General features: G+C 40.3%; 1 protein-coding gene across 4 annotated transcripts in view; it reads right to left on the minus strand.

Annotated features, from left to right (window-relative positions):
* Window positions 1-27,887, minus strand: part of ZDHHC2 (zDHHC palmitoyltransferase 2) — a 57,302-nt gene that overhangs the window by 25,495 nt on the left and 3,920 nt on the right. For 3 of the 4 annotated variants that reach the window (XR_012502452.1, XR_012502451.1, XM_074353510.1), the window contains 2 exons: window positions 4,652-4,678; window positions 3,446-3,540 (listed from right to left, as the gene is read on the minus strand). Coding sequence is in view for 2 of the 4 variants with exons in the window: in XM_074353510.1 (XP_074209611.1) it covers window positions 3,446-3,540; window positions 4,652-4,678 (122 nt within the window). In the remaining 2 variants the exon portion in view is untranslated. Of the gene's footprint in view, window positions 1-3,445; window positions 3,541-4,651; window positions 4,679-8,914; window positions 9,014-27,887 lie in introns of all 4 variants that reach the window. The other variant, XM_074353511.1, reaches the window with a different exon arrangement.

The raw sequence follows: 27,887 nt of genomic DNA on the forward strand, positions 1-27,887 counted from the left end.
TACCATATGACCCAGGAATCCCACTCCTGGGCTTGTATCCACAAGGAAATCTACTTCAGGATGACACCCGCACCCCAATGTTCATAGCAGCACTATTTACAATAGCCAAAACATGGAAACAGCCTAAATGTCCATCAACAGGTGACTGGATAAAGAAGATGTGGTGTATTTATACAATGGAATACTACTCAGCCATAAAAACCGACAACATAATGCCATTTGCAGCAACATGGATGCTCCTGGAGAAGGTCATTCTAAGTGAAGTAAGCCAGAAAGAGAAAGAAAAATACCATATGAGATCGCTCATATGTGGAATCTAAAAAACAAAAACAAAAACAAACAAACAAAAACAAAGCGTAAATACAGGACAGAAATAGACTCACAGACAGAGAATACAGACTTGTGGTTACCAGGGGGGTGGAGGGTGGGAAGGGATAGACTGGGATTTCAAAATTGTAGAATAGATAAACAAGATTACACTGTATAGCACAGGGAAATATACACAAAATGTTATGATAACTCACAGAGAAAAAAATGTGACAATGAGTGTGTATACGTCCATGAATGACTGAAAAATTGTGCTGAACACTGGAATTTGACACAACATTGTAAAATGATTATAAATCAATAAAAAATGTTAAAAAAAAAAAAGAGTGCAGCCTCGATGGTCAAAAGGATTTCGGTTTGAAAGTCAGCTCTGTCACATACAAGCACTCGATGCCTTAGGATAATGGGCTCACGTTCAAGCCTACTGCTCCATCTGTAACATGGTAATAAATAAACACCTATCTCCCACGGTTACATGAACTGAATAAGGTATATGTCTTCTGTTCAAAAATCACCCAACAAAGCTTGGTACAACTGTAAACTCACTGTCATCAATCTCAACTACTCCCTCAACACTATGTTACTTCTTCTGCATTTTTGTATCTTTTCATTTTTTCCCCTCTCCCGACTACACTTTCAAGCCTTCTCTCCTCTCCCAAATCTCAGTCAACCTACCTTCCCCATCATTCTTAGTTGATGATCTCACATAGAATTTTAGGGAGAAGTCAGAAGCCACCTCAACTTTCTACCAAAGCTATAAATACAAACCTGTATCTACACACTTAATGTCTCTACTTTCAACCATGTAACAAACATTTACTGGATACCTTTGAAGGGTCAGACACTGCTCTAGGTACTGGTGATGAATTAGTGAGTGAAACAGATGAAGTTCATGCTGTTGTAGAGCCTACCGCCTAGGGACAGAATGGAAGAGGACTCTGGGATGAGTTACAGAACGATAGGTGACAGAGAAAAGTAACAGCAAGGAAAGGTTTATAGGGAATGGAAGGAATCAGCTACTTGACATGGCCCCCAGATCTTCTGGTGCCCAAGGGTTGTGCACCATCCACCAATCAGAATTGTGCACAGCTGATCATGTATCCTGGGATGCCCCTCCTTCAGCAGAACTTTAAAAATGCTCAGCTGAAACCCTTCATGGAGTTTGGACGTTTTTGGGCATGAGCCATGTATTCTCCTTGCTCAGCCCAGCAATAAATCTTTCTCTGCTCAAAACAATAACAACAACAACAACAACAACAACAACAACAACAACAACAAAAACACAAAATCCCCTGTGGGATGCATGGACTCACTGAATAGACACAAGCAGGAGAATGAAAGTGTTAAACTTCAGCTTAGGATGAAGGATGAATGTTTACAGGGTTCTCGGAAGGGAACGCAGGCAAGATGGTAAAGAGTGACGCCATGGAGAAGACTGCAATGTCTCAGGCAAAAGAGATGACTGAGGCTCTCTGAATTAGGGCAATGATAAAGGAAAAGGGCTGTGACTGAAAAAGAACAACTAGGAGGTGGAAACATTCCAGGATTTGGGTATTTCGGGAGGGGCAAGGCTGCCAAGCTTCTGGCTTGAATGACAGTGTGGTTGGCAGTGGTATGAAGCAGTATAAGAAGCAGATGAGTCATGGTTTGGGGAAGGAGAGGGTGGTGACTTCTGTTTTTGAGGTGTAATATCTGTGATGTCAGTGGAATGATGAAGGAAAGAGCTGTGTTTGGCAGGGAGATATCTAAGTTTGAAATGGGTGGGAGAGGTCGGAGCTTGAAATAGATTTGAGAATGGTCCACGTAGAGGTCATAGGTAAATCACCAGAGAATATTGAGATCGCCTACGATAAAAGTCAGCATTTTCCTTCAAACCTGCAACTAGGGCCAGGATAGGGGTAAGAAAGATGATAAGAAATAAGCAAACATGGTAGGAGGGAGGAAAAGAACATAGAAAAAAAAATAGAAGAAAAAAAGGCTATTTCTAACACATTTGAGGCCATACATGCCATTAATTCTGTCCAAATATCTGTGGTTTTGTTTTTAATATCCTTTCCCAGTTCATATAGAATATTCATTGGCCTTTTTGACCACAGCTGCATTTCAAACAGATTACTTCAGTAGACAATTTACAGTGATGCCTAGACTTTTTTTTTAAGCTAACTTATTAAAACCACACTATTATTACTGAAGCAAAGAATTTCTATTCAACAACGTGGACTAAGTGCCAAGGATACAAAAATGAGTAAGACACAGTCCTTTGCTCAAAAACATTTAACCAGGATGAATGACCTAGGAACAAAGTTAGCAAGAATGATCTTTTCAAAATGCAACTTTGGCCATTTAACTCTATTGAAAAACCTTGTGTAGCTGAGATTGCTAGTTGTCCCCTAGTATCCACTCTGTCCTTCTTCTCACTTAGTTAATATGGTTAACATGGCCATTGAGAATAAAGACTAAATTTCCAGCCTTCTGTGCAAGTAAATATGGCCATATAACTAAGTTCTAAACGTAAGTGGAAATGGTATCAGCAATTTCTACTAGCGTCCTTAAAGAGAAGGACATTTACTTCTACTCTTCTTTTCTACCTTCTCTGGCCTGCTGGCTGGAATGCAGATGTGATGGCTGGACTAGAGCAGCTATTTTAGGCCAAGAGGAAATGTTGGGGATGGAGGCTACACATGTCAGAGCAACAGGATAGGAGCCTGGGTACCTGGGCAGCTGTAGACTAGCTACAGATTTTGAAAGTAGAGATTAGTTACATTGTTATTTTGTTGTTGTTTCTGGTGGCTGACAGCCAAATAATGCACCATTAGTATGATAATTATAATAGAAACATGTCTGCCTTCAGCTCTATCATATCTATCCATCCATCCATCCTGACTCTAAAGTACAAATGGAACACATAACAGATTTGATTCTAGAAACATAATATTCACTCAGTGCAAAAATACTATTTACCAAATGAAAATTCAAGTATTCAACTAACACATTAATATAAGAAAAATCATTACACTTAATAAGTTTGCAACATTAATAAAAAGACAAAATACACTTCAGACATCAGTATTACAGATTTCCATCTTTAGGAGATAACTATACTAATATTTTAACTTACTTCTTTTGAAGGATTCATTGGTAACGTAAAGATAGTTTTCCAATATGACCAGACAAACATTGCGAAAAGTAGATGATAAGCAATCAGGCACACAACTAAAATGAGAGAAACATAATTATCACTGTAAATGCAAACACATAACTAAAACCAGGGTATTCACAAAAGATGTGCTTGTTCTAAAATAACAAAATAAGTTAATTATTTAATTAATACCCCATGATTAGAATCCTCTCATCTGTAAACAGGCCCATCTATTGGCAAAATGGCCATAAGGACCTCTCCCAGATTGTAAAAATAAGGCAGTTATGTATGCAACTTTAAATCATAAACACAGTGTTAAAGAAATGGTAAAACACTCAGGCTTTAAGAACTGTGCTTCACTAACAAAGAATAGCGAAAGCAGTTCCTACTTGAGAAGCTGTCTGCTTATTTTGTTCAGCCTGAGTCCAATCAGGTGGCACTAATTGTTTCAGTGACAAAACATTTAAACAGAGACCATGTGAACAAAGAGATTTCTTCCTAGAGGAGTCCAAGTTTCTTAGTTATCACATGGGACAACTGTTAAGAAAAGCATTCTGAATACTTTTTTTTAGATTATGTACATAAACACACTTTGTGTGATGTTTTAATCTTGAAGTACTTTGCAAAACTAACATTAACTTCGTGTAGAATGATAACAATTAATTCTGGATAATACATTAACATATAACTTAATTCAGTCAGATACATTAACATATAACTTAATTCAGTCAGATACAGTTGAACAAAATATGTTAGTTTAAAATATAGCATGTTTGGTAATTTTAAAAGCAATTTTTAACTTTTTCAAAAATGGTGATACTCATAGAATCAGTGAAACATTCAATTATCTAATAAGGCACTTAAATCAGTGTGAGATGACTGGAGCCAATGGTATTTCATGAATTACACAGGTGACTCAGGTATGGGATAATACTCTGAGTTGTTGATTTTCCTGTTTCTCGAAACCACAGGAGTCTTTGGCACAGTGACTGCCACTTCAGGGTGGAGCTCCCTGCCAAGTGTCTGAGAGAATTCAGCCTGGAGACTAGGAGAATGAGATGTCTTTAACCCCATCTTGACCCAAACATCCTCAAAGTATAACTGATTAACTCCAACCAATGAATGCTGTTTGGTTTTTCAAGCTATTTTTTTTGAAGTTTTATATTTAAAGCAATAATATCTTACCTTGTTCTCCAATGTTTTCCATGGATACTATAGAAATAAACAGAAAAAAGAGATAGGTTATGCGAAGCTGATGGCAAACAGAGGGCCTGACAGAGACACAGGCACTTGAGCAGTTTAATCTGGCTCCTTTTCAAACCAACATTCTTTACATATCTGTTCTACTTGGATTAGAAGAGAGGCCAGCAAGGAGGGGGAGGCGGGGGGAGGGAAGACTGGAGGCTGCTTCAGCCACGCCCCTGCTGGTACTGCAGCCCTGGCTCCCACGCCGAAAACCAGACCTGTCCAGCGTGGCCCTCGTAGGTCTTACTCCTAATATTAATCAGTTTCTCGGTTTTCCTTTCAACTACAGAGCTCGGATAAAAGCAGCGTTCTCCAGCTCATCACGTTTCCAGAGACATTTATTGCTCTATACAAGTTGGCAACCACCAAGTTCACTCTCCAGAAGGGAAAAAATGTTGTGTCCACAGTGCACACTTCCCTTCTCGTATTTCTAAAAGTACCAATGCTTACTGCCAATGACTGACCGCTCCCTACTGTACAATGAGGGGCCCAGGCCACGTTCCTGAGAAACTGCCATCCCTGAGGGGCTGCTGTAAATATCCCAAGCTGGCAGGTGGATTCGGGCAGGGACCACAGAGCTCCAACAAGCTGGGACAAGACACCCCACCTAGTAACCCAGGCAGTTTTCTTACTTCTGTGTTGCCTGCTTGTTTTGTTTCCCCTTTGGTCTTCCTCAATTTGTACTGAAGTCTTTGGGGAGTTTTGGACTATCTTAGCTGTAGCAAGGGAAGATTTGACTTTATTTATGTATTTTTTGTTCCTATTTGGCTAGTGAAAGGGGTACGGTATTCCAGGCCTTCGTCCTGGAATATAATTTCATTGCCTTAAGAAGCACTGGTATCAGAGGGTAACAGTGTGAGAGACTTTTAAGATTACCTGATCCAACCAACCTCTTTCCCAAGAAAGCTACTAAAAGCCAGTCAGTTTAGCCATTTCTAGAGCCAGCAGGAGCCACGGTTTTGGAGGGCAGCCCATCCCCGTATTGGATTGCTTGAAGAATGATTGTAAGATTAGCTTGTGCTGCAATGAGCCTCTTTGTGGCTTCTACCTATGGTATCTGGGCTTCCAATCTGTAGCAATAAACAGAAGATCTAAACGGCAGAGATCTAAACGGCAGACCTTCATATAGTTAAAGTTATTGCATCCCCCTTAAATGTTCTCTTTTAGCCCAAATAACAGATGATTTCCAGATTTCTCATCAACCTTGATGTGGCTCCTTTAAGTATTTCCTGGTCTCTCAATTTCCTTCAACATTTCTGATCTCCAGCACAGGTCAGGCAGACACAGATGATCGTTACTTACACCTGGCCTGTTCCGCAAGTGTGCTTGTCAATCAGAGGCTAGAAAGTCCCAGTGCACTTTCTCACAGGATCCTGAAGTGGTTCACGTGAGGGCAGAGGAAGGACCCTAGTTAAGTTGTCTTTCACATCTGACCGCACCACATCCTTCATGCATTTCTCCTTAGGCACTGACTTCCCTGTCTTCAAAGTGCTCCAAAACTGACTACAGTTCTTCCTTGGATCAAATCTCCCATCCTCCAGCTAATCTAAGGAAATGCAAAAGTAATTTGATTCCATTTGTGCATTTATGTAGGAATGACCCTTAATGACCATTTCAGAGATGCTGCCATTTTAAAGAAAATGTATTTGCTAACCCATGACTCTAGCTGTCAGAACTGAAAACAGTAAAACAAAGTGACATTTAAAAAAAGAAGTACAGTTGTATGAGGTGATAATATTTTTGACCTGGACCATTACTCTTTTGGCTGGATATGCATTCAAAGACACCTTCTGAATAGCTATTTCTGCCCTTCACAGCTTGTGTTTCTCTTAATGTACTTCAAAATTCACAGATCTTCTATCTCTTTTTTCCAATTAAACAAGTTACTCCTGGATGCATGCTCATGGTAAACAATTCAGATAACATTTATAGAGTAAAATGTGAAATTCTAAAAAGGCTGTATCAATTACACACCCACAAAAATTCTGACCCTATCCAATTTCCTATAAACATAACATGCCTTCAGTTTTTGTCAACATTCTAGGCCAAAATAAAAATCATTGTTTTCGAATTCATTTCCCTGATTACTAGTGAAGTTAAGAAAAATAAGTTTTACCGGGGGGAAGGTATAGCTCAAGTGGGAGAGCACATGCTTAGCATGCACAAGTTCCTGGGTTCCACCCCCAGTACCTCCTCCAAATATAAATAAATAAATAAATCTAATTACCTCCCCCTCGTAAAACAAAGAAAGGAAGTAAGATTTATTAAAAATAAAATGGTTTTCCCTATCTCTTCTACTTGAATTACCACTTCCCTATTCTTTTTTATTTACTGAGAGGCTTTTATATATTCTGGGAAGTAATCCCATATTTGTTACGTATGTAAATAACGTCATGTATAACTACTTCCAAATGACTTAGTAAATATTAGCAAAATCTTATGATTTATCCCCGATTAAACAGCAATATCAAAACCTTCACACTGACCTCTTTTGTTAAGAGACACATGGACTATACTTGATTTTGCTTTACGATATTGAGGAAACGAATGTTCTTTCAACCATGTTTGCCTGGTTAGTAGGTCAATGATCACTTCACAGTTTTCCATTTAGCAAAAGAGTTGTCAATTTCAATGTTTCCTTTCTCATTATAAAAACACATAGAATACAACGTTATTTGCAAATGCAAGTATTTTTGTTCATAAGTGTTTGAGAAAAGGCTGTGATTTTGCCACATATGTTTCAATATATGTATGTATACAAAGATAGTATATGGAAAATACAGACTCATTTTGGGGAAAACAAGAGGGTAGGTCAAATGTAATTTAATTATTTACACAAACATGAGAATTAAATAGCAATACCAATCATTTTTTATTGACAGATCTTCCAAAAGTAACTATTGGGCTTTAGTGTGAATTTTGAGTTTTACCCAGTGGTATTTTATTATTTCACAGAATTTCACAGTTTGGTCAATTTAAAAATTATGGTGATACTTATTCTTCAACTGCACACATACAGAAATTTCAAATCTTTAATAACCAACTATCATATTTTCTAAAAACCAGCTTTTGAGGTAAATTAGTAATTATTTCTATTTTTTATTAAAAGAAAATGGAGGCAGATGACCTCTACTCCAAGCCACAATGAGTAGCACATTAGTTAATTTTCAGTCTTAGTTTTATGCATGTGACAAAAATATTATGACTTTAGGCTCTGCTGGATCTTATTAAAATTAGTTCCTCATTAAAGCACAGCAAGTAGCATAGAACATCTGCCCCATAAATGTTTACTGAATAAAAAAGCGATTAAGGCAAACAGAAGAAAATACCATTCATTTGAATCACATTGAAGAGGAACCCAAAGCAGACCTATGAGAAATGTTAATTCTTTCTTTTGTAGGCTCAAACAATTCAAGAAAGAAGTTGTTTCTTTCACCTGTCACGTTAGCACGCTGCGGACACTCCACTAGCAATTTAGAAAACCAAAAGTAATCTTACCTGTACTCACCTGCTCGCACAGGTGCCCAGAAATGAAGGCAGAACCTCATTATATAAATAAGGAAGGAGAGACGGAAGATCAAGTGTTCACGACCCTTTAAAAAGGAAAAGCTGAAGAAGATATATACTAGCTTCAACTGGGCCTCAGGCAACTTTGAATGAAGACAGAAAACTTTTATACGTTCCTAGGGTCTTTCCCACCAGGTTTTGGCTCTTCATTTTACTTTTCACTAGTTCAGTTTGTCAAAATGAAAGCGAATCTTACTAAGCATAATGGTGCTAAAGAGCAAATGCTCTGGATAAAGACCGGCAAAGCTCCATTCCAGCTCGGCTGCCTGGGGGCTTACACAAGTCACTCCACACAAGCAGTCCGTCACCACGTGAGTGGAACACCAACAGCAGCAGTGCCATCAGCGCTGCTGCGGAATTAAAACAGGTAATGACGTAGGTAACGTGGGTATCACAGTGCCCGGCACACAGTAAGCCCCCCAGTGTACAAACAATTCATAGTATTTGATTTTGCTAATAACTAACTGTAATATGTAACATATAGGAAAGGGGACCCACAACGAAGAAAAATTACAAAGAGGAAAGTAGTATTTGTACAGACTGCTGAAAGAAATTGATGCAAAATTTTGGCTGAAAATAGACTTTAACAAGTGAAAAAGGAAAGGTGAGAAATAACTTAGTATCTTGGTATCTCACCTCTTTATGCAGATGGGTCATTCCAGAAACTGGACAGCATAAACAAACGTGGCGGTGCTCATCCTTAACACAGGGCGAGGAGGAGACTAAAACTTCATCCTTGATGTGGCAAAGAAGTTAGGCGCAATTTGCTCTTGAGAATAAGAGCACTGTTACTATCACAATAAAACATTTCGTACATCTAGTGACCACCTAAATATGTACAATAGTAACACTGTGGGTCACAATTTGATTTTCATTTCGAAAATTTATTTGCCTAATTTCATCTTGGATTAGCCTAATTTCTTTCCAGTTCCATAGCCTACAATGATAATATTTTGCTTTAGAGATGTCTAACTTTCCAATATACCTGCAGAACTTATAACACTTCCCTGATTAACTGCAATACAATGAGACAAAAAGGAATACCTTCTTGGCACTGATGGTGTGTTGGAAGAGAGAGTGTGGGAATGACAAATTATTACAAGTGTTACCGAGGCTGCGCCAGAGCAAAAAGGCTTTTAAGAATTACACCATGGAATGTGGAACCATCAAGATACTGCAAGGCTGGTCATTTGAGGGGCCAGTTCTGTTTTCTGGCTGCCCTTTCTGCCTAACCCCCTCCTCCCTCATTAATCACTTCTTGAAGAAGCAGAATGGGGCATCAGAGAAAAGGCTGATTGGGCAGGCATCAGCTTAGAGCTGCTGAGTGATACTTTTGCTGTAGTACTGACTTAAGAAACTGTGTAAAAATAAAATAGGTAAAACCAAAGCTGAGGAGTCTGTCAGCCAAAGTAGAAACCCTTAATATACAAAAGGAGGACAAACTGCTGCTTCTTCCAAATCTAGCTTGAGTATTCATCCTTAAAAACGTATACCTCACTTATCTCTTTCGCATGAATTATCAAAAAGTCATTTAATCCAGGGGTCAGTAAACGACAGTCCTCAGTCCAAAGGCAGCCAGCCGCCTGTTTCTGTAAATAAAGTTTACTGGAAACAGACACATCCACTCACTTACACGGCTACTTCTGCGCTACCACGGCAGGGGGGTAGGTGGGACAGAGAGAATGTCTGGCAGAGCCTGGACTGTTACTGTCTAGTCCTCTGTAGAGAAAGCTTTTCAACCCCTGTGACTTGTCCGAATTCTCCAGAGAAACAGAATCAATGGGCGTGTGCGTGTGTGTGCGCGTGTGCGTGTGTATGTATCTACATATATATATATGAGAGGGAAAGGGAAAGGGAGAAAGAGCAGGAAGGAGGGAAAAGGAGGGACAGGAGAGAGAATGAATTTTAAGGATGGGCACACATGGCCAGTCAGAAATCTCAGAGCAGACTGGCAAGCTGGAGAGCCAGGGAAGAGTTAATGTTGCAGCCTTAGGTTTAAAGGCAGTCTAGGGGCAGAACTGCTTCTCCAGGGGACCTAAGTCTTTGTTCTTAATGCCTTCAACTGATTGGATGAGGCCCACCCACATTATAAAAGGTAACCTGCCTTACCCAAAGTCCACTGATTTAAACATTAATCATATCTAAAAAATGTCTTCACAGCAACAGCTAGACAACTGGCCACCACAGCCTGGCCCGGATGACACACAAAATATCATCATACTTTGAATTATAATTCATTTTTACTCTGGAAATATTCTTCTAAGAAGGTATGTGTTGATCTTTTGCATCAGTTCTTAAGCCAGGTTTATTATTATAAATTAATAAGTTAGAATTACATCTAGCAAAGTAGCTACATAAGTTAACTTTATGTATCTGCTAGAGGGAAAACAATAATAAAATCCTCTGTCATACTCTAAAAACTTGACTGCAAATAATTCTATCCAAATTAACTTTATATACACACTTAACATGACAGCCTAAGGGTGCTACCAACCCTGTTCTCTAAAGAGCTCTAAAAATATTAGACCTGATTTAGTCTAAATTGATTTAAATTCGATCTTGATTAAAAGCAAAGGTTCATCTCAAAGATCATCCCAGTTCTTCATTTTACCAACTGATTTTTTTAAAATTTTGTTTTAAGCGATTATACAATTGAGAGTATGCTGTCAAAAATGGTATCTATACAAGGTATAATGGTATCTATATAACGATATCTTGATAAGCTGGAGCCCACCACTGTTACACTGTCAGTAACTTGAATTTAGTTCAAATTTTAGTTCTAAGTGCATCCAAAATCCAAACCTTCAGATGCTAAAATACGCCTTCATAGTAGATTATTTTTTTAAAATGTACTTTCCCCCCTTAAATTAGCAAAGAACACTTACATAATTGCTCTTAGAACAATTTGGTTTTGGGGTATTTTCATCACAAATGTATATGTGATGAATTTATTCATCTATTTATTTTTATCTTTTTCTTAATCTGAATTTTCTTTTTCTTACCTTGAAACTCAAACTCCCTGTTTTGGAGGAATAATTTACTTTTATTGCATACACTCAGTATCTTTTCTCTATAAATCCACTAGGCTATTTCCAGGTTCATCTGACACAGACACATCTTAGCCCCATATACTCAGCCTGATAACGAAGAATACCAAAAATAAAGAATCCGTTCCAATGAATAAATCTTAAGGATAACTTTACAGACAAGCTCTTTTTTTTTCTGCTTATTTTTAACTCTTTTTTTTTGAAACACATTCACTGACTATACCATACTTGCACTGTTGAGGATAAAATAGTAAATAAGACTCCATTCTTCTATTCAAAAAGCTTAAGAGTTTATGGGACCATTTTAGTTAGAAGTTAAAGCTAACTGAAAAAACAAGGACACTGAAACATTAAAACATTCTCAATTAAGGAACAGAAGCAGATCAGATTCTGAAACTCAAGACAAAAACAGGAGTAGTACTACAAATAAGCTTCACTATCCCCTGTACTAACAACACTGCTCCTCTGACCTCAGATCTCTAGCTGCCATCCCATTTTCCTGGCCCTTTCACAGGAAAACTTATTTTAACAGTCATCCAAATGCACTGCCTCTCCCTTCTAATTTCTTGTTACTTCCTCCACCAAACACTACCTGCGTCTGCAGCCTCAACATGCCACTGGCATCACTGCTGTCAAGGTCACCAACAACCCCCCTACTGCTAATTCTTGGTGCTTGAGTTATACCAGCAGAATTAATTAGGCTGTTTTTGAGATGCTTTGTTGAACCGACAGTGAATTCTTTGATGAAACTGGCCAGAGAAAACCCCCTGGAAGCAGGATCCTTTGTCCTTTCAGCTACTTTCCAAGAAGCTCTAGTTCACTTGTAATGTATTGGAGATCAGAATTTGGGTGGTAGGAGAGACACATCAAGTCAGTCCCATGAATACCAGTGACACGGTGCCACATCATTTTAATGACAGACCCAAGAAAAACATATTATTTACACGGTATTTCCAGTTGCAATTCAACGGCATCCTTTTCTTCCTAATAAATGTTTTTGAATTTATTTTCTTTACAACAGATTTACTTACATTTTTAAGTCTTTATCAACTGTGTTTTCGTTGGTGATCCTCACATGCACTGTAATTTTACCGACAGCAGAAGTTCCTGCCTTCCTCGCTAACCTCATCTCATGCCACTTACCCTCTTGTGCACAGGGCTTAAGCCACTCTGGGCTGTCTTGCTTCTTAAACATGCCAACACCGTCCCCTCTCTAGATCCTCTGCCCTTGCATTTAACTGTGTGGTAGAAGACTCAGACTCCAATCCTCCCAGTAAGTGTGAACTTGATCATGATATTCAGCTGATCTGTGCTTTGATTCTATTGTTTCAACAAAAATTTGTACTTTATCTTGATGGGTCCTCCAACTCTAAAATTACCCTCAGTCCTACTTTCAAGTATTTTGAAAAAAATCATTGACTTTGAAAAACCTAGGGCAAAAAATAGTCTACAAATAAATTTATTGGTGAGTTTGTAGGAACTCTTTTGTCAAGGACAGGTAAAAGTTTCAGAACAGAAACAAAGAGTAAGGGTAAGGCTTCACATCACTTGGACCCTCAACATGTGGTTTCCAATGTGGGCTCTCAGGTACCTAAAAGCCAGACCTCGCCTTCCTAACAGCCCCAACCACGAACACAGGCCAGGCAATCTACACTTCCCATTGCATCGGATCCCCATACGGTTCCTTGAACATATTTTGTAATAAGAAAACCATGATCTCTTTAACAATGTAAACCGATGATGTCATCTCACTTAAAACCCTTCCATGGCTCTGCAATGAACTTAAGTCCAATCTCCTCACTCAAGCCGCAGTGCTGGAACATGATCAGGCTCCTCCCCACCTCTCCAAGATCGCGTCTCACCACTCATCCTCCTGCTCACGAAGCTGCACACAGGCTGACCTTCCGGCTGTTCCCAGAACACACTAAACCTTAGTGTCCTTACCCCCTTCACCTGGCGCCACTCCCGGCTCACCCCTGTTTATCCTTCAGCTTCAATTACACGTCAGCTCTCACAGAGGCCCGCTGTCTCCCATCTAAGTACTAACCAGGCCCGACCCTGCTTAGCTTCCGCGATCAGACGAGATCGGGTGCGTTCAGGGTGGTATGGCCGTAGACAAGGCCCGCTGTCTAGTCTGCCCCTACAGTCCTGATCACAACACGCTTTCTCTCTGAGCACTTAGCACAAGCTGTAATTGTTTTTATTTGTTTCCCCTCCATGACCCTCACTGAGGTCTGCATCCTGGCTCTGCCCCGTGGGATGTTTTCTCAGCCGGGTTACTTATCCTCTCTCAGTCTTGTCTCAATATTCATCTCATTGGGCTGTTTGGGGGAATGAACTCGGTAATGCAAGTAAAAGCGCCTAGAATACAACCTGGCACATACTAGGGGCTCAGTAAATGTCAGCTGAATATGGAGCATAAATACATTGCTAAACAGTGAAATGTTAAGAGTAGGAGTTCCCCAAGCTTCAGAGTTAACAGTTTTTTAAACAATCTGGAGAAAGAAGCAGACCCTGCATCTTAAACTTACGGTAGAGCTATAGTTTCTTTGGAGAATGAAATGCCAGGTGGTTGGGAATAAATTGCTGGAACACCTTTCTGAGTGTGAATCAACAGGTGGATTACAATGTGGGCAAATTAACATAATGAGAAAACACTAAACCAGTGAATTTTAAAACTACATTTTCTTTCCCTACTCCTTCCAGAGGCTCTTTCTTCAGCCCCCCACCCACCTCCCACGGCCTGTCCAGGCACTGAGCCGGCATGGCATGCACCAGAGTCTCAATGTGAGGAGCAGGGGAGCTGTGTGATTTGGGGAGAAATAGGATTTCCCAGGTGGTCTGATACATTCCCCCTACTTGTACCCCAGAATTCATATCTAACCAACTACAGTGATCTAAACTGGGTATCTTGTATGTTAGAAATGATTAAACCACCATGACACCTTCTCCTGAGGAACACCACAATGCAACATCAAAGACAAAAACAAACCACAGTGTCAGACTATAAATCAAGACACGGAAAGTCTCTCACTTCAGAATAGGTTATGATCCAAAAGGTGATGCCAGTCATGTGTTACCTGGGGGTCAGGCCTCTGTATCAGCCCTCAAAAGCCTTTCTAATGCTTAATGTGCCTGAAAGAATATTACAAAATTGCAAATTAATAATATTACAAAAACCAGCTACTGTGTCAAGGGAAGCCTTTTTGCGTTTGCAACATTCAGACTCACCTCCCTTTCATCACAGGGAACAAGAGGCTGCGAGAGCAGACCCACCCCCACCCCTCAGTCTTCAGCGATGACCCCTGAGTTAGTCGGTTTGGGAAAGGGCCACAGACTGGGTGGCTTCTCACGTCCTGGGGGATACGAGTCTGAGATCGAGGTGTCGGCAGGGCTGGTTCTGGTTTCCCCTGAGGCCTCTCTCTTTAGCTTGCAGACGACCATCTTTTCCCTGTGTCTTCCCATGGTTTTCTCTCTGTATATCTCTATATTCAAATTTCCCCTTCTTGTAAGGACATGAGTCATACTGGATGAGGGTTCACCCTAATGAATTCATTTTAACTTAATTACCTCTTTAAAGGCCTTACCTTCAAATTCTCCACTCCTGCAGGTTAAGACTTCAACCTATGAGTTTTGGGGAAGACACGATTCAGCCCGCGACACTCTCTGAAATAAGCCTGTGGATGGAGCAGGGCGAAGGCTGGCTGGGGAGGAGAGGGCATCAGAGGGCTGGTGAGGGGCTGGGCCTGGGCAATGGGGGAGAATAAACAGAAGGAAGGGAGCATTTTCTTCTACATTTACTCCAGGCCAGGAATCGTGCTGTTCTCTCCAATGCTTACCTCATTTAAATTTTACAATAATCTGTAAAAAAGGCATTATCATCATAATCTTAAAAGTTGGGAAGACAGTCTCACAGAAGTAAAATAACTTTTCTAATGTCATTCAGTCATAACCTATGAAGGTAGGATCTAAATATTAACTCTGACTCCAAAACTCTTTCAAGGATTCCACCCGGCCTCCCAGGATCCGCAGATCCCCTCTGGGCTCCTTCGTCCTGGGCAGCTTGTCTCCTCCAGCTGCTCCCACATCCTGGCCTGTCTGTTTTTACCACCTGGGCCACTACCTGCTACTTCTCACTAGGGATGCTCTGGAGATCAGGGTTTAAGATGTCCTCTTCTGTCACCCATCCTCCGCCAACCAACTTAAACATAACCTGGAAACAGATCGTTTTACAAACCCTGGACACACATAATTCAAGTATTTGGTCATGTTTTAGTACTTAGAGCCGAGCCTTCCTGAGCTCTCAATTCAAGAGCTGGGGCAGGGAGAGAGCTCTGTGTTCCTAGGACAAGAGTGAGATGGTGATACAGGGGAGAAGACTGGGAGATGTGCAGGGGCTTCCCGACCTCCCTTCTCTGCACCAGAGGGAAAGATCACCCTGAGGTCAGAACTCCCCAGAAACACTTCTATGGCTTATCCCCTACTAGCAGAGGAGAGATGGAACGTACATCTGTCTTGGAATGGTAATTTGTAATTCTAACTTTTCAAGTTAGAAGTTCATCTCTCTCTCTCAACATTCTTCAGCAACTTGACCAAATCATTGCTCTAAATATCTAAGAAGCTCTACTCTAAGAAACTGACACTGTAAACTCTAAGGTACCCAAACTGAAGGCTGGGAACACAGTCACTGCACATTTGTGCTTAATCATTAGGCACGTGAAGGTCTTCCGATTCATCAGTTTTAAAAGGAGAATGAAGACTCTGTCTCATGACTGTGGCTCTGAAAACACTCACTGCCACTTTCCCCTTGGCAAAGAGAGAGACAGTTCCTGACTCACTGACTGTACTGAGCAGTGCTGTTAGATAAGGAATCAGATCTCAGGGCTGGTCCCTTGCTCTTGGTGTCCTCATGTCAAAGCTTTCTCCATGGATTCCCATAATCCCTCTGTCTCAAATTAAAATGGAAGAGATTCTCAGTGCCAACAAGGTATGTGGATTTCAGTGCCGGTGAGTTTATTTACCCTGTTAGATAGAATAGCATGGGTCCTCCCACTTCCACACATGGCTACAACTGAAGTTCCTCCAATGCACAGATTTCTCAACTCCGATCTCCTTCCTTTCCAGTTCCAGAAGCCCTTCTTTGGGTTGGCCCTGCGAGGCATGACTGACTTCTCTGAACCATGCAGGTTGGTGCTGGACACTACACCTTCAGCAAAGTTCTACCTGGTTCCCCAATAATGGTAGTCTACTCTCAGGGGGAAGGTCAAGTTGGGACTTTAGGTCCTGAAAACATCTCCCTAGTTAGTCAGACCCAAATTTCAGAATTGGAAGGGCCTTAATGATTATTGATTTGCCCAGTGTAACCACTTTCCTATATAGGTATGTATTTATTTATTGGTAGCAAGCAAAAATCTAACTTGTATTCTGGTTACATTAGCATTTAAAAATACATACATAAAATCAGGTGGAAATAATTTTTGTAGTGCATTATTTAATGTCATTAGATCAATTTCTTATTACTTGGTATACTCAGAATTGCAACAGAGATGATAATGAATTATAACAGAGATGATAATGCTGAGAGAATTTTTTTTTCACTACCAAACATCAGATTTCTGATTTATTAAGTAGAAAAATGAACGCTTCTTGTTTGCTTCTCCATGGAAACAGACAACCTTCTAAGACTATCTCCCAGGGTTAGCTGCCACATGTTGAGTACTATTTGATCAGAGTACTGATAACAGAGCACCTACAACACATTTAAAAATTAAACCAATATTTCTAAGTTCATGTAAATTATTTGACACTTCTGTTACCGTAGAAGTATTCCAGAGAAAGGAACTGTACAAAGCTATAATTCCAGCCTTTGTGTTTACGGTGCTCGTCAGAATAGAATTTACAGTGGCACACTCGAAGGGATGAATTAAGAGATTTAAAACAACATTAGCATCAGCAGTAATTATTGCAGTAGAGCACTGGGTCACAATACTTTTTAAAACATGCAAGGGTATCAAACTATTCACTGCCTCACCCTTCAGTACTGGGTCACTGGGAAGCGGTATTTTCTCTTCACTGTCATATGTTCACGAAGTAAACTTCTCAGACACACAATCTTCCTTTGATCTCAGCCTGAATTACAGCATGCATTTTTCCTCTTACTTGCAGCCATCACGTCCTTGGCCCATATGGCACTCACAACGGCACCAGCACAGCCTGCCTGACAGTAATTGCAGTGACAGTACGTACACTCAGTTGCAGCGAAAGCAAGTTTGACATAATCCTAAACCGGCAGGTCCCAGAGGAAAGATCTGCACCACCACCGCGGTAAGACACAGTACAGCAGCGCAACAGGATACAAATTCCACCTAATTATACACGAGATGTATTCATCAACACCAGTGGGAAGCTCTACGAGACGGTGGACAGAACGAGGAAGACAGTCATCAATACCTGGACTGAGTCTCCTCCTCTGCTCAGTGTGTGAGCTACATCTCAGCTTTCCTGCCGGAAACTCTCCTCAAATGGTATGTATTGATCTTTCTTTTCTGTTCCTAACACCACCGTCACTTACCCTAGACCTGCAGGCAAAACAAATACCGTTCTATTCATTCACGAATCGTGCTCACGCCCTGTGCTGTGGGTAAGGATCTGGCTCACGGTTAATACCGTGGGTTACTGACACATCCACAGAAACAGGTACGTGTCTGCCTCTTCTCCCCACCGGCTCATGTTTACCCAGTGAATGCACCACCTGCTAACATGTGGCTCTTTAAAAAGATATTATGTCTACCAGTTAGTGTTAGTGCTCTGGTTCCCCCAAAACAGTTACTGAATTTTACACTAAGCGCAGTAGGCGAGCAGCTCTCAACATTTCTGCCTTGGCCATACGTGATGGCCAGTGTTCTCACGAGGTACACGGTCCCCAGGAAAGAAGGCTGCTGTACGGGCAAGATGGGATTACTTGCAACTCCCTGACCACCAGCTTTCCTGCTGCACCATGAAAGGGCAAGGTGGTTAAAACCTGCTGTGGTGACATTGACACCGACGTCACAGACCCGTCCAGAGACCTCAGATTTAGTTATGTTTCCAAGGGCACATCTAGGCTTCTCTGGAATCACAGGTCCATCCGAAATTACCTGCTCCAGGAAAACAGTATGGCGGCTCTCAAAAAATTAAACACAAAATTACCATATAATCCAACAATTCCACTTCTGGCTATGTACCCAAAGGACTGAAATCAGGGACTTGAACTGGTATTTGCACACCAATGTTCACAGCAGCATTATACACAATAGCCAAAAGGTGGAAGGAAACAACCAAAATGTTTACCAACCAATGAACAGATAAACAAAATGTGGTATATAATACAACAGAATATTACAGATTATTAAAAAGAAATGAAATTCTGACACATGCTACAACATGGATGAACCCTGAAGACATACGCTTAAGTGAAATAAACAAACATAAAGAGACAAATACATGATCCAATTGTAAGATGCACCTGGAATAGTAGAAGTCATAGAAACAGAAAGCAGAATGGTGGGTGCCAGGGGCTGGGGATCGGGCAGAATGGGGAGTTATTGCTAAATGGGGACAGAGTGTCCCTTGGGGAAGATAAGAAAGTGCTGGAGATGGATGGTGATGGTGGCTGCACAGCAAGGTGACTGCACTTAATGCCACTCCACATGCACAGTTAAAATGGTAAATGGGTAAAATGGTAAAATTTTATATTATGTATATTTTACCACAATAAAAAATTTAAAAAAAAACCTGCTTCAGAGACTACTCTCAAACCACACATTAAAGTAATATTCATCAGTAGCTGAAGTTTTCTTTACCATCTCTGGTTATTTCCACAATGAAGGGTTTCTGTTGCTTAATACTTTGAAGCAAGCAAGCTCAGAAGTGGTGAGTAGAGAAAAACAAAGCTCTGTCGAGCTGTAGATGTCTAGCTAGGCACTTCTACTGAAGTGGCTCATTCATGAATCTTCCCAGATTCTCAGTGTCTGAGATTCTGAAGAATGCCCCTGCAAAATGACCAATTCCATGCCTCCTTGGCCTTTTCCAGTCAACGGGAAATAGATGAAATTGTGAGTGTAAAATCCAAAGACTTCAAGGGTCCTGGAAATTCTGGGATATTAACTTCATACATGTATCTGTCTCAGACTGTCAGCCTCAAATTAAATTATCTACAGTATACTCTATTTAAGAAGGCTGGGGCAAGGAAAGGGGAAGTCTTTCTTTTTGGAAAGTCTTTCTTTTTTTAAACCTAAAATGGGTAAACATTTTAGCATTCTAAGGGGAGATTTTAGTTATCTGAAAACTATTAAAATGGAATACAGCATCTCTGGGCAATGCTGGCTAAGTTTGGGTGCCTCCTACAAATACATTTCACTTATTTTGGGTTTTTTTAGTGATTATTTTATAATACGGCAAATATTTTGCATATTCTAAATTATTCTTGACTTTCAAAAAAATTTTTCAAATGGGTTAACAAATAATTTTATCATCTAAGCCCTTACTATAGATGATTACATTTCAATATTCAGAAAGAAAAAAAGGGGCGTTTGATTGTTACATTTGTGTATTAGTTCACTAGGGCTGCCCTAACAAAGTACCACAGATTGGATGGCTTAAACAACAGAAATATCTTTTCTGACAACCCCAGAGGCCAGAAGTCCAAGACCAGGATTCAGCAGGCTTGGTTTCTCCTGAGGCCTCTTGCCTTGGCGAGTAGACAGCCGTCTTCTCCCTGTGTCTTCACATGGTCTTCCCTAAGTACGTGTCTAAGTCCAAATTTCCTCCAATCACATGGTATTAGGGCTCATTCTAATGGCTTAATTTTAACTTAATTACCGCTTTAAAGGCTCTGCCTCCAAATACAGCCATGTTCTGAGGTCCTGGGGACTGCGAATTGTAAAACTGTAAAAATATTAGAAACTCATTTATGAACATCTGAGTAATGAAATAAAAAAAAAGCTTAAGCAGATAATTCTCTCATAAAGGATTTATGTTCTCTGATGCTTGAAATGTCTTCTGTGCTCACAAAAGGCTCCATGAAACAGGTTCAGCCAGCATTCATTCATTTAAGAAAAGTACCTCTCGAATGCTACTCTGTGTCAGGCACCAGGGCTATAGCCGTAATCAGACATGGTTACCACTCTCGTGGCTTTCCACAAGTTATCTTCTGAAAATAAGACAGTTAAGCTTGCCTAATAGAATAGAGTCTTTTTAATTTGGATTGAACAGACGGAGATATCCCACACACTGGTATACGTGTTTCATTTTGGTAAACCTTTTAAAGTTAAATTTGGGGTCTTCTGAGTATAGTCAGTAATAAATTCAAAGCAAGAGTTCACTCTCACGTTGTTAAATTCCCAGTCCTCATTTCACTTAACACATGAACCTGTTTGTCCAAGCGGACTGCTCCCTCCTCCCGGAGACCTCTTCCTCTCCAGGCTTCAGGAGCCCCCACTCTCTCCATTTCCCCCACTTCACTAGTCGCTCCTTCTCAGGCTTCTCTGCTGGTTCCTACGTGTCACCTGAACTCTCAACAGTGGTCCTCTTTGGGCCACATCTCTGCTTAGTGTACATGCCTTTCCTTGATGGAACAACTATCCAGTGTGACTTCATTAAATCTATTAAATGCTGAGGACTCCCCAGTTTACTCCTCCGGTCCAGACTCTCTCCAAAATGCCAAACTCATCTATGCAACTGCTTCCTCCGCATCTCTGTTTCAACATCCACACACCGTCACCAAGACCACGCCAGTTCCACCAGCTCAGTTCCACCTGCAGCCTTCCGATGGTTCTGGTCAAAACAGTGGAATCATCTGGTTCCTTTCTTTCTTTAACCACTCACAAATGTCTGTTGGGAAATCCTGCTGTCTCTAAAAGCACATCCAGACGCTGGCCACGTCTCCCTGTTGCCAGCACCCCCACCGCGGTCTCACAGACCAGCATGTCTCACCTGGATCACACGCGGCAGCCAGACGACCTTTCTAAACTAAGACACAGCCTATCACTCCGGACTCGGTGCCTGCCCTGGCTCCTCAGTTCACTCCAAGTAAAGCCAAAATCCTCACCGCTGCCCATGAGGCCCTGTCATCAGTACCTTTTCTGCCCATCTCTGACCTTGTCACCTACTTCCCTTCCCCTTGCTCACGCCCCTCCAGCCAAAACGATCTTGTTCCTCTGCTAACACGCTCACACACTCCTGCCTCCAGGCCTTCAGCTTGACCCGTCCCACTGCCAGAGATGCATTTCCTCCCAATGCCAGCATGAATGAGTCCCTCAGCATCTTCAGGTCATTGCTTAAATTTCATGACCACTCTGCTCCCCCTGCCCCACACCCACACTACACACGTGTGAATAAAGAAGATGTGCTATCTATATACACTCTGGAATATTACTCAGCCATAAAAAAGAATGAAATCTTGCTGTGTGCAACAACATGGATGGCCCTAGAGGACAGTAAGCTAAGCAACATAAATCAGACAGAGAAAGACAGGCAGACTGTGTGATTTCACTTATATGCAGAACCTAAAAAACAAATGAGCAACATAACTAAAAAGAAACAGAGTAAACAGATACAGAGAACAAACAGGTGGTTGCCAGAGGGAAGGAAAGAAACAGATGAGGGAGATTAGGAGGTACAAACTTCCAGTTGCAAAATAAAGGAGTCACAGGTATGAAAAGTCCAGTGTGGGGAACATAGTCAATAATTAACTAGTATCTTTATGTGGTGACAGCTGACAACTAGACTTATTATGGTGATTAAAAAAAAAAAAGAAAGAAAGAAAGAAAAGAAAAGAAAAAGGAAAAAAAAAAAAGGAAAGAAAACAAAGGGAAAACTTCCACTGGCATTCCCGAACCTCCTTACTCTGCTTTCTGTTTTTCTGTTACGATACTTAGGACGTTCTAACACATTATACACAAGCAAATGTCTCTTATTTGTTCTCCCCATCCCCCAACTAGAATGTAAACTTGAAGAGTAGTTAACAAATATTTCTGAATTAATGAACAAACTAAAAGTGTATTCAATAAATTATGGACAGCTAAAATGCACTCAATTCTTGGTTTTTAAAAGAATTTGCTAAAATGCAAGTTTACAGGGGCCTGTAATGAATCACGCCTCTCCACCCCCTCCAACTGACACACGGCTCTCAGTTCTGCACGTCTTAAGTTTTCAGTATGTCCCAGTCCTGGAACAAACTTCATTTCATTAAAAATATGCTATAATTAAAACCTTGATTAAGTCCAGCTGGTCTCTGCCCTGCATCCTTTCACATTAATGGACCTCCCTGGAGGTGCCCTGGATAATCACTCGTCATCACAGTTAAGTACATAAATCCCTCACTGCCTTTCTTCCTAAGACATGTCACACGGAGATGCCCACTGAGTAATAAACCTGATCACAAATTCGCCCCTGCAGTTCAAAGCAGGCATGCGACTTTCCGTTTGAGGCTCATAAAATTTAAATCTTTTTTTTTTCTCTGTAAATGTTATCAGGTGTCTCATTACAGCTCAATGTCAGCTGTTCTGCCCACTACGGCATTTCCAATGTGAATTCTATGGACGTTACAGACACTGCGCTTGAAGTTGCACCATCTCTCACAACCCTACAAATCTGGTGAAAAGCTACACTTCAGATTCAGCCACCTGCCACCTCTTCTGAGATGATCTTTGGGCCACCAGAGCATCAGGGACACAGTCTAGTCTGGGTTTTAAAGTCACTTCATTCTAAACATACTCATTCAAATATGGTGAAAATCCACTTTTTACATAATGCAGTAAACAGAGACAAATATTTAATTTTATATATATAAGAAAATAGATAAGCATGACAAAGCATTCCGGTTTGCCAAATTTCACTGAATTACAATCAAATAAATCTATAAAGTGCATGGAAATACATGAACTGCTTTTCACAAGGATTACATCTATTACAAGATGACCATGAAGATAAACAAACTACCTTGAAACTACTATACTCTTTGGATATTTGGTTTTAAAGGATGTAGAGAAAAAGGTTTTTGACTATTGCGTGTTGTTTATTTTACTGACACGCTGACCCGGACCATTTTCCTCTAGGGTGGCAATGCTACTGAATAAAGACAAAGAAATCAAAATACTTTAAGTATGGCAGGAAAGCTTAACTGACACTTCCTATAAGGGGAAATTTCAGGATACCATGGAGAAATACTGGCAAAGAAATAAAGCTCAGTCATCTATAAAAGCATTCTCTTTCATTTGCATTTTAAAATGTAATCAACAGCACATCTAAAGAGAACTACCATCAAGCATGCGTTTTAGAGCGCAGAGCAGAGCTAAGATGATAAATGCAGCAGATCGTTTTGCTCCAGTGTCTCCCAAATAAAAGGGGATTTTTAACATTCCTGGCACTAATATTTATAATTGAATTTAAAAGTCACAGTCAGATGAAAGCCAAACTAGGAAAAATGCTACACAAATGTTTCAAAATGTGATTTAACTTTGAAAGGAAAAATTTCAAGCAATCATAGGCAGTCACTTTGTTGCTAACATATGCTTCTTAAGAAATCAGGTCATCTGTCTCCTCCCTGCTGCCCTCACCCCACCCCATGCCCTGCAAATTCCACCTTTTTCCATTCTCAGCATTTGACTAACAATTAAGATAAAATAATATTACTCTTAAAAGAATTAAGAGAAAAATATTTCAACAATTTTTAATGGACTATTAAAGAACCTAATTCAATTATTTTATACTTTTATTATTCATTCTCTGTAATATATCTACATGGTAATATAAAATCATAGGAGTCCATATACTATGAAGACTACCTTTCTAAACGATACTTGGAAAATCATTTTCCCAAAAGTAAATATTAACAATCTATGGCTAATCTATCATCATGCAGGTAAGATGAGATAGTATTTCTCTGGTCATCACAGGGGACCCATGAACTCACCACTTTCCAGAGAAAAGAAGGCTGAGAGAGGTGCTACAATTGTCAAAATGCATGAAATCAGCACTATAAATTATACCATGTAAGTCATGGCTCCATTTTTGAGAAGAAAAACTACAAATTGTCTATCAAGATGAAAAAGAAAAATGAATGAAGTAAACAAACAACTGAAATCATTGAGAATCCTCTCACTGAGAACTCCTCATCTATACTAATCTCTGGAATATTTGTCTTTTTTGTTTGTTTGTGTTTTGCCTTCCTGGCACTTCTTCCTACCATGCAAGCCAAAGAGATCAAACACCTGCTCCTGCTAAACCCTGCCGTCTGGGACGTGGGCACAACCACCCCAGCTCAGCCAGCCGGTGCTCGCAGAGCCATCTTTACAGAGTCACAGGGAGCAGTGGCGGCCCCGGAGCTCGGGGCTGGCTGGCTGCTAGGGCAGCAGCTCCTCCAATGGCCGTTCCTCTGGTACGAGGTCAGCCCCACGTCCCCTACCTTCCCTCAGTGTCTGCTCATGTTCTAAGCTTGGTCCTCCAGTCTTCCCGTGGAGTCACTGAGATGGACGGTCTCCTCACATTCACTCACAAGCCACAGGCCCTGAGCTGGGAGCAGAGTGAAAGGGGCCCATGCATCAGGTACAAAACCGGGAAGTGGAAACAGCCATGCAGGTCAGGGCAGGGGTGAAAACGACAGGTCCTCACCTTGCTCTGAGTTGCTTCCATGTGGGAAGATTGATGACGAGACAGTCACTACCACTGAAGTGCTCCCCATCAGCTCCTTTTACCTGCTGTATCGATTACTCCTTAACACTGGTCCAGCAACCAATTCACAGGCTCCCAGGAGGGGGGTGTTTCGTTTCCCACTTCTGCTCTCCTGCCCCTGGGCGGTGGAGTGGCATTCTGAAAGTTAACAACCCTTTCCTCCTGTCCAATCCGGACAGAAGGATTCAGTTTTGTTTTGCTTTTCCAGAGGCAATTTTTTTTCCCCCTAGCTATTAGGAAAAGATCTCCACTCAGATCTCCTCTAAGTCAGCCCTCAAATCCTTCTGAAGCTGGGGCCTCTTTCTAACCTCGTGGAAATGCACCTTCTCTAGAGACAATTATCTTGACTGAAGAAACCATCCCTTCAGCTTCTACTTAATTACTAGAAACACTTGGGCAAGTATTGAATTTAATGGTATGGATGGCATTCTCAGAAAGCATGTGAAAACAAACTTTTTTTTACAACAACTTTTTAAATTGAGTTTTGACTTCTAGACCCTAATCTCTTACCTATTTATATTATACATCTGCATGTAAAAATCAGACATTAATTCATTCAACTTTTATTGAGCACCTCTGCATGCTAAATACTATGGTAATTGCCCTGCATATGTTATCTCTAACAGGATTTAATAACAAACAGTAATGCTGCATTGTCCAATATATAACTTAAAAATAATTTTCTGACACACTAAATGGAACCAAGAAAGCATTAAGCAGTCTCTTTTCTTCTCCTTTCCCGCTGACCAGTTAGATTAAAGTAAAAAGATATACAGATCAATAATTTGGAGCATATACTTTATGCATTTGAGTTTTAGATATGAAGAAATGTTGAGTTTTTAATCCCTCTGTTCAGATAATTTAAAATATTGAAAATATTTGATAATACCAAGAAAAGTCATAGAACTAATATATTTTGCATCGTTACTGTCAACAAGAAATAATTTCTAAGTACTTAGGCATTAAACATTTTGTACACATCCATCTTCTATGGATGTACCTTCCATGTCATTTAAAACTATTTTAATAATTATAGATTAGCAGTATTTATTCCCAAGATCACCTGTCTATAGTTTCTTCTAAGAAAAACTTTAAAGTCCTGCATAATTTTTTTTTTAAATGATAGTTTACCAATAACAAGAACACAGTTCTTTCTCTGTGGGGCTCAAGTTCCTTTCATGACAGAAAGCAACTTAAAGCCACATTCAGTCTCCACTCTTGAACTTGCCATGGCCTTGAATTAATGGTAGACCACAACATAACAGAATCCAAGTATGAGGTTTTATATGGTTTATCCTTAAAGATATCTTTAAAAGAAGGAAAACGTGACTGCATAGCTCCCAAACCAGTTCCTAGGTATGTAGACTAATTCTTTTAATTCTTGAATATGTTCAGTAATCATTGTGGAATATAAGAGGGGAGATGTTTATTAATAAAGACTGCAAAATCATGAGTAAAACCCCAATATTCCAATTGTCTAACTTCTAACATACGCCAGGGTCAGCAATCTATTGCCCAAGGGCCAAGTCTGGCCTGCCAACTACTTTTGTAAATAAAGTTTTATTGGAACACAGCCAAACCCATTTGTTAAAATACTACCTAAAGTTGCTACAACAGCAGAGTTGAGTAGCTGTAACTATCTGGCTCAAACTACAAACCCTTTGAAAACTCTGAAATTATTGTGTAAAGGCTCTTAGCTTACTTTCAGGGCTGTGTTAACTCTTATTAAACAACAACAAAGTTTAACAGACTTGATAAATGATTTGACTGGGCTAGAGAAATTTGGTGAGGGGTTTGCAAAGAAAGGGAGACATCTGAATGTTTAAATCACAGCAGCTGGTTAATCTGGAGAAAGGACACAGAACTTGGAGCAACTCTTCAACAATCAACATCTTCATCTACAGAAGTCAGAGGGGGTTGGCCTAGATGATCTTTAAGCTTTTCAATCTTCACGACTGTTTGAAATGACTTCAGTAAATCCACATGCAAACTCAGAAATGCAGGAGCACACAACTTAATAATAAATGTTTCATAGCACCTGCCTAAGGTGACAGCAGAGAAATAATACATTTTAGAAAAGCAGAAACCACTAATTATCAGAGAAATGCAAATCAAAACTGCAATGAGGTATCACCTCACACCAGTCAGAATGGCCATCATTCAAAAGTCCACAAATGACAAATGCTGGAGAGGCTGTGAGGAAAATGGAACCCTCCTACACTGCTGGTGGGAATGCCGTTTGGTGAAGCCACTGTGGAAAACAGTATGGAGATTCATCAAAAGACCAGGAATAGACTTACCATATGACCCAGGAATCCTGCTCCTGAGCATATATCCAGAAGGAACCCTACTTCAAAATGACACCTGCACCCCAATGCTCATAGCAGCACTATTTACAATAGCCAAGACATGGAAACAGACTAAATGTCCATTGACACATGACTGGACAAAGAAGATGTGGTATATTTACACAATGGAATATTATTCAGCCATAAAAAACAGCAACATAATGCCATTTGCAGCAACATGGATGTCCCTGGAGAATGTCATTCTATGTGAAGTAAGCCAGAAAGAGAAAGAAAAATACCATATGAGATCGCTCAAATGTGGAATTAAAAAAAACAAACAAACCAGAACATAAATACAAAACAGAAATAGACTCATAGACATAGAATATAAACGTGTGGTTGCCGGGGGAGGGGGGGATGGGAAGGGACAGACTGGGAGTTCGAAATTTGTACATACTGACAGGCATATGTAGACTAGATGAACAAGATTATACTGTATAGCACAGGAAAATATATACAGGATCTTGTGGTAGCTCACAGCAAAAAAGAATGCAACTATGAATA

This window comes from Camelus bactrianus, chromosome 26, assembly GCF_048773025.1.
Source record: "Camelus bactrianus isolate YW-2024 breed Bactrian camel chromosome 26, ASM4877302v1, whole genome shotgun sequence".
Classification (NCBI taxonomy): Eukaryota; Metazoa; Chordata; class Mammalia; order Artiodactyla; family Camelidae; genus Camelus; species Camelus bactrianus.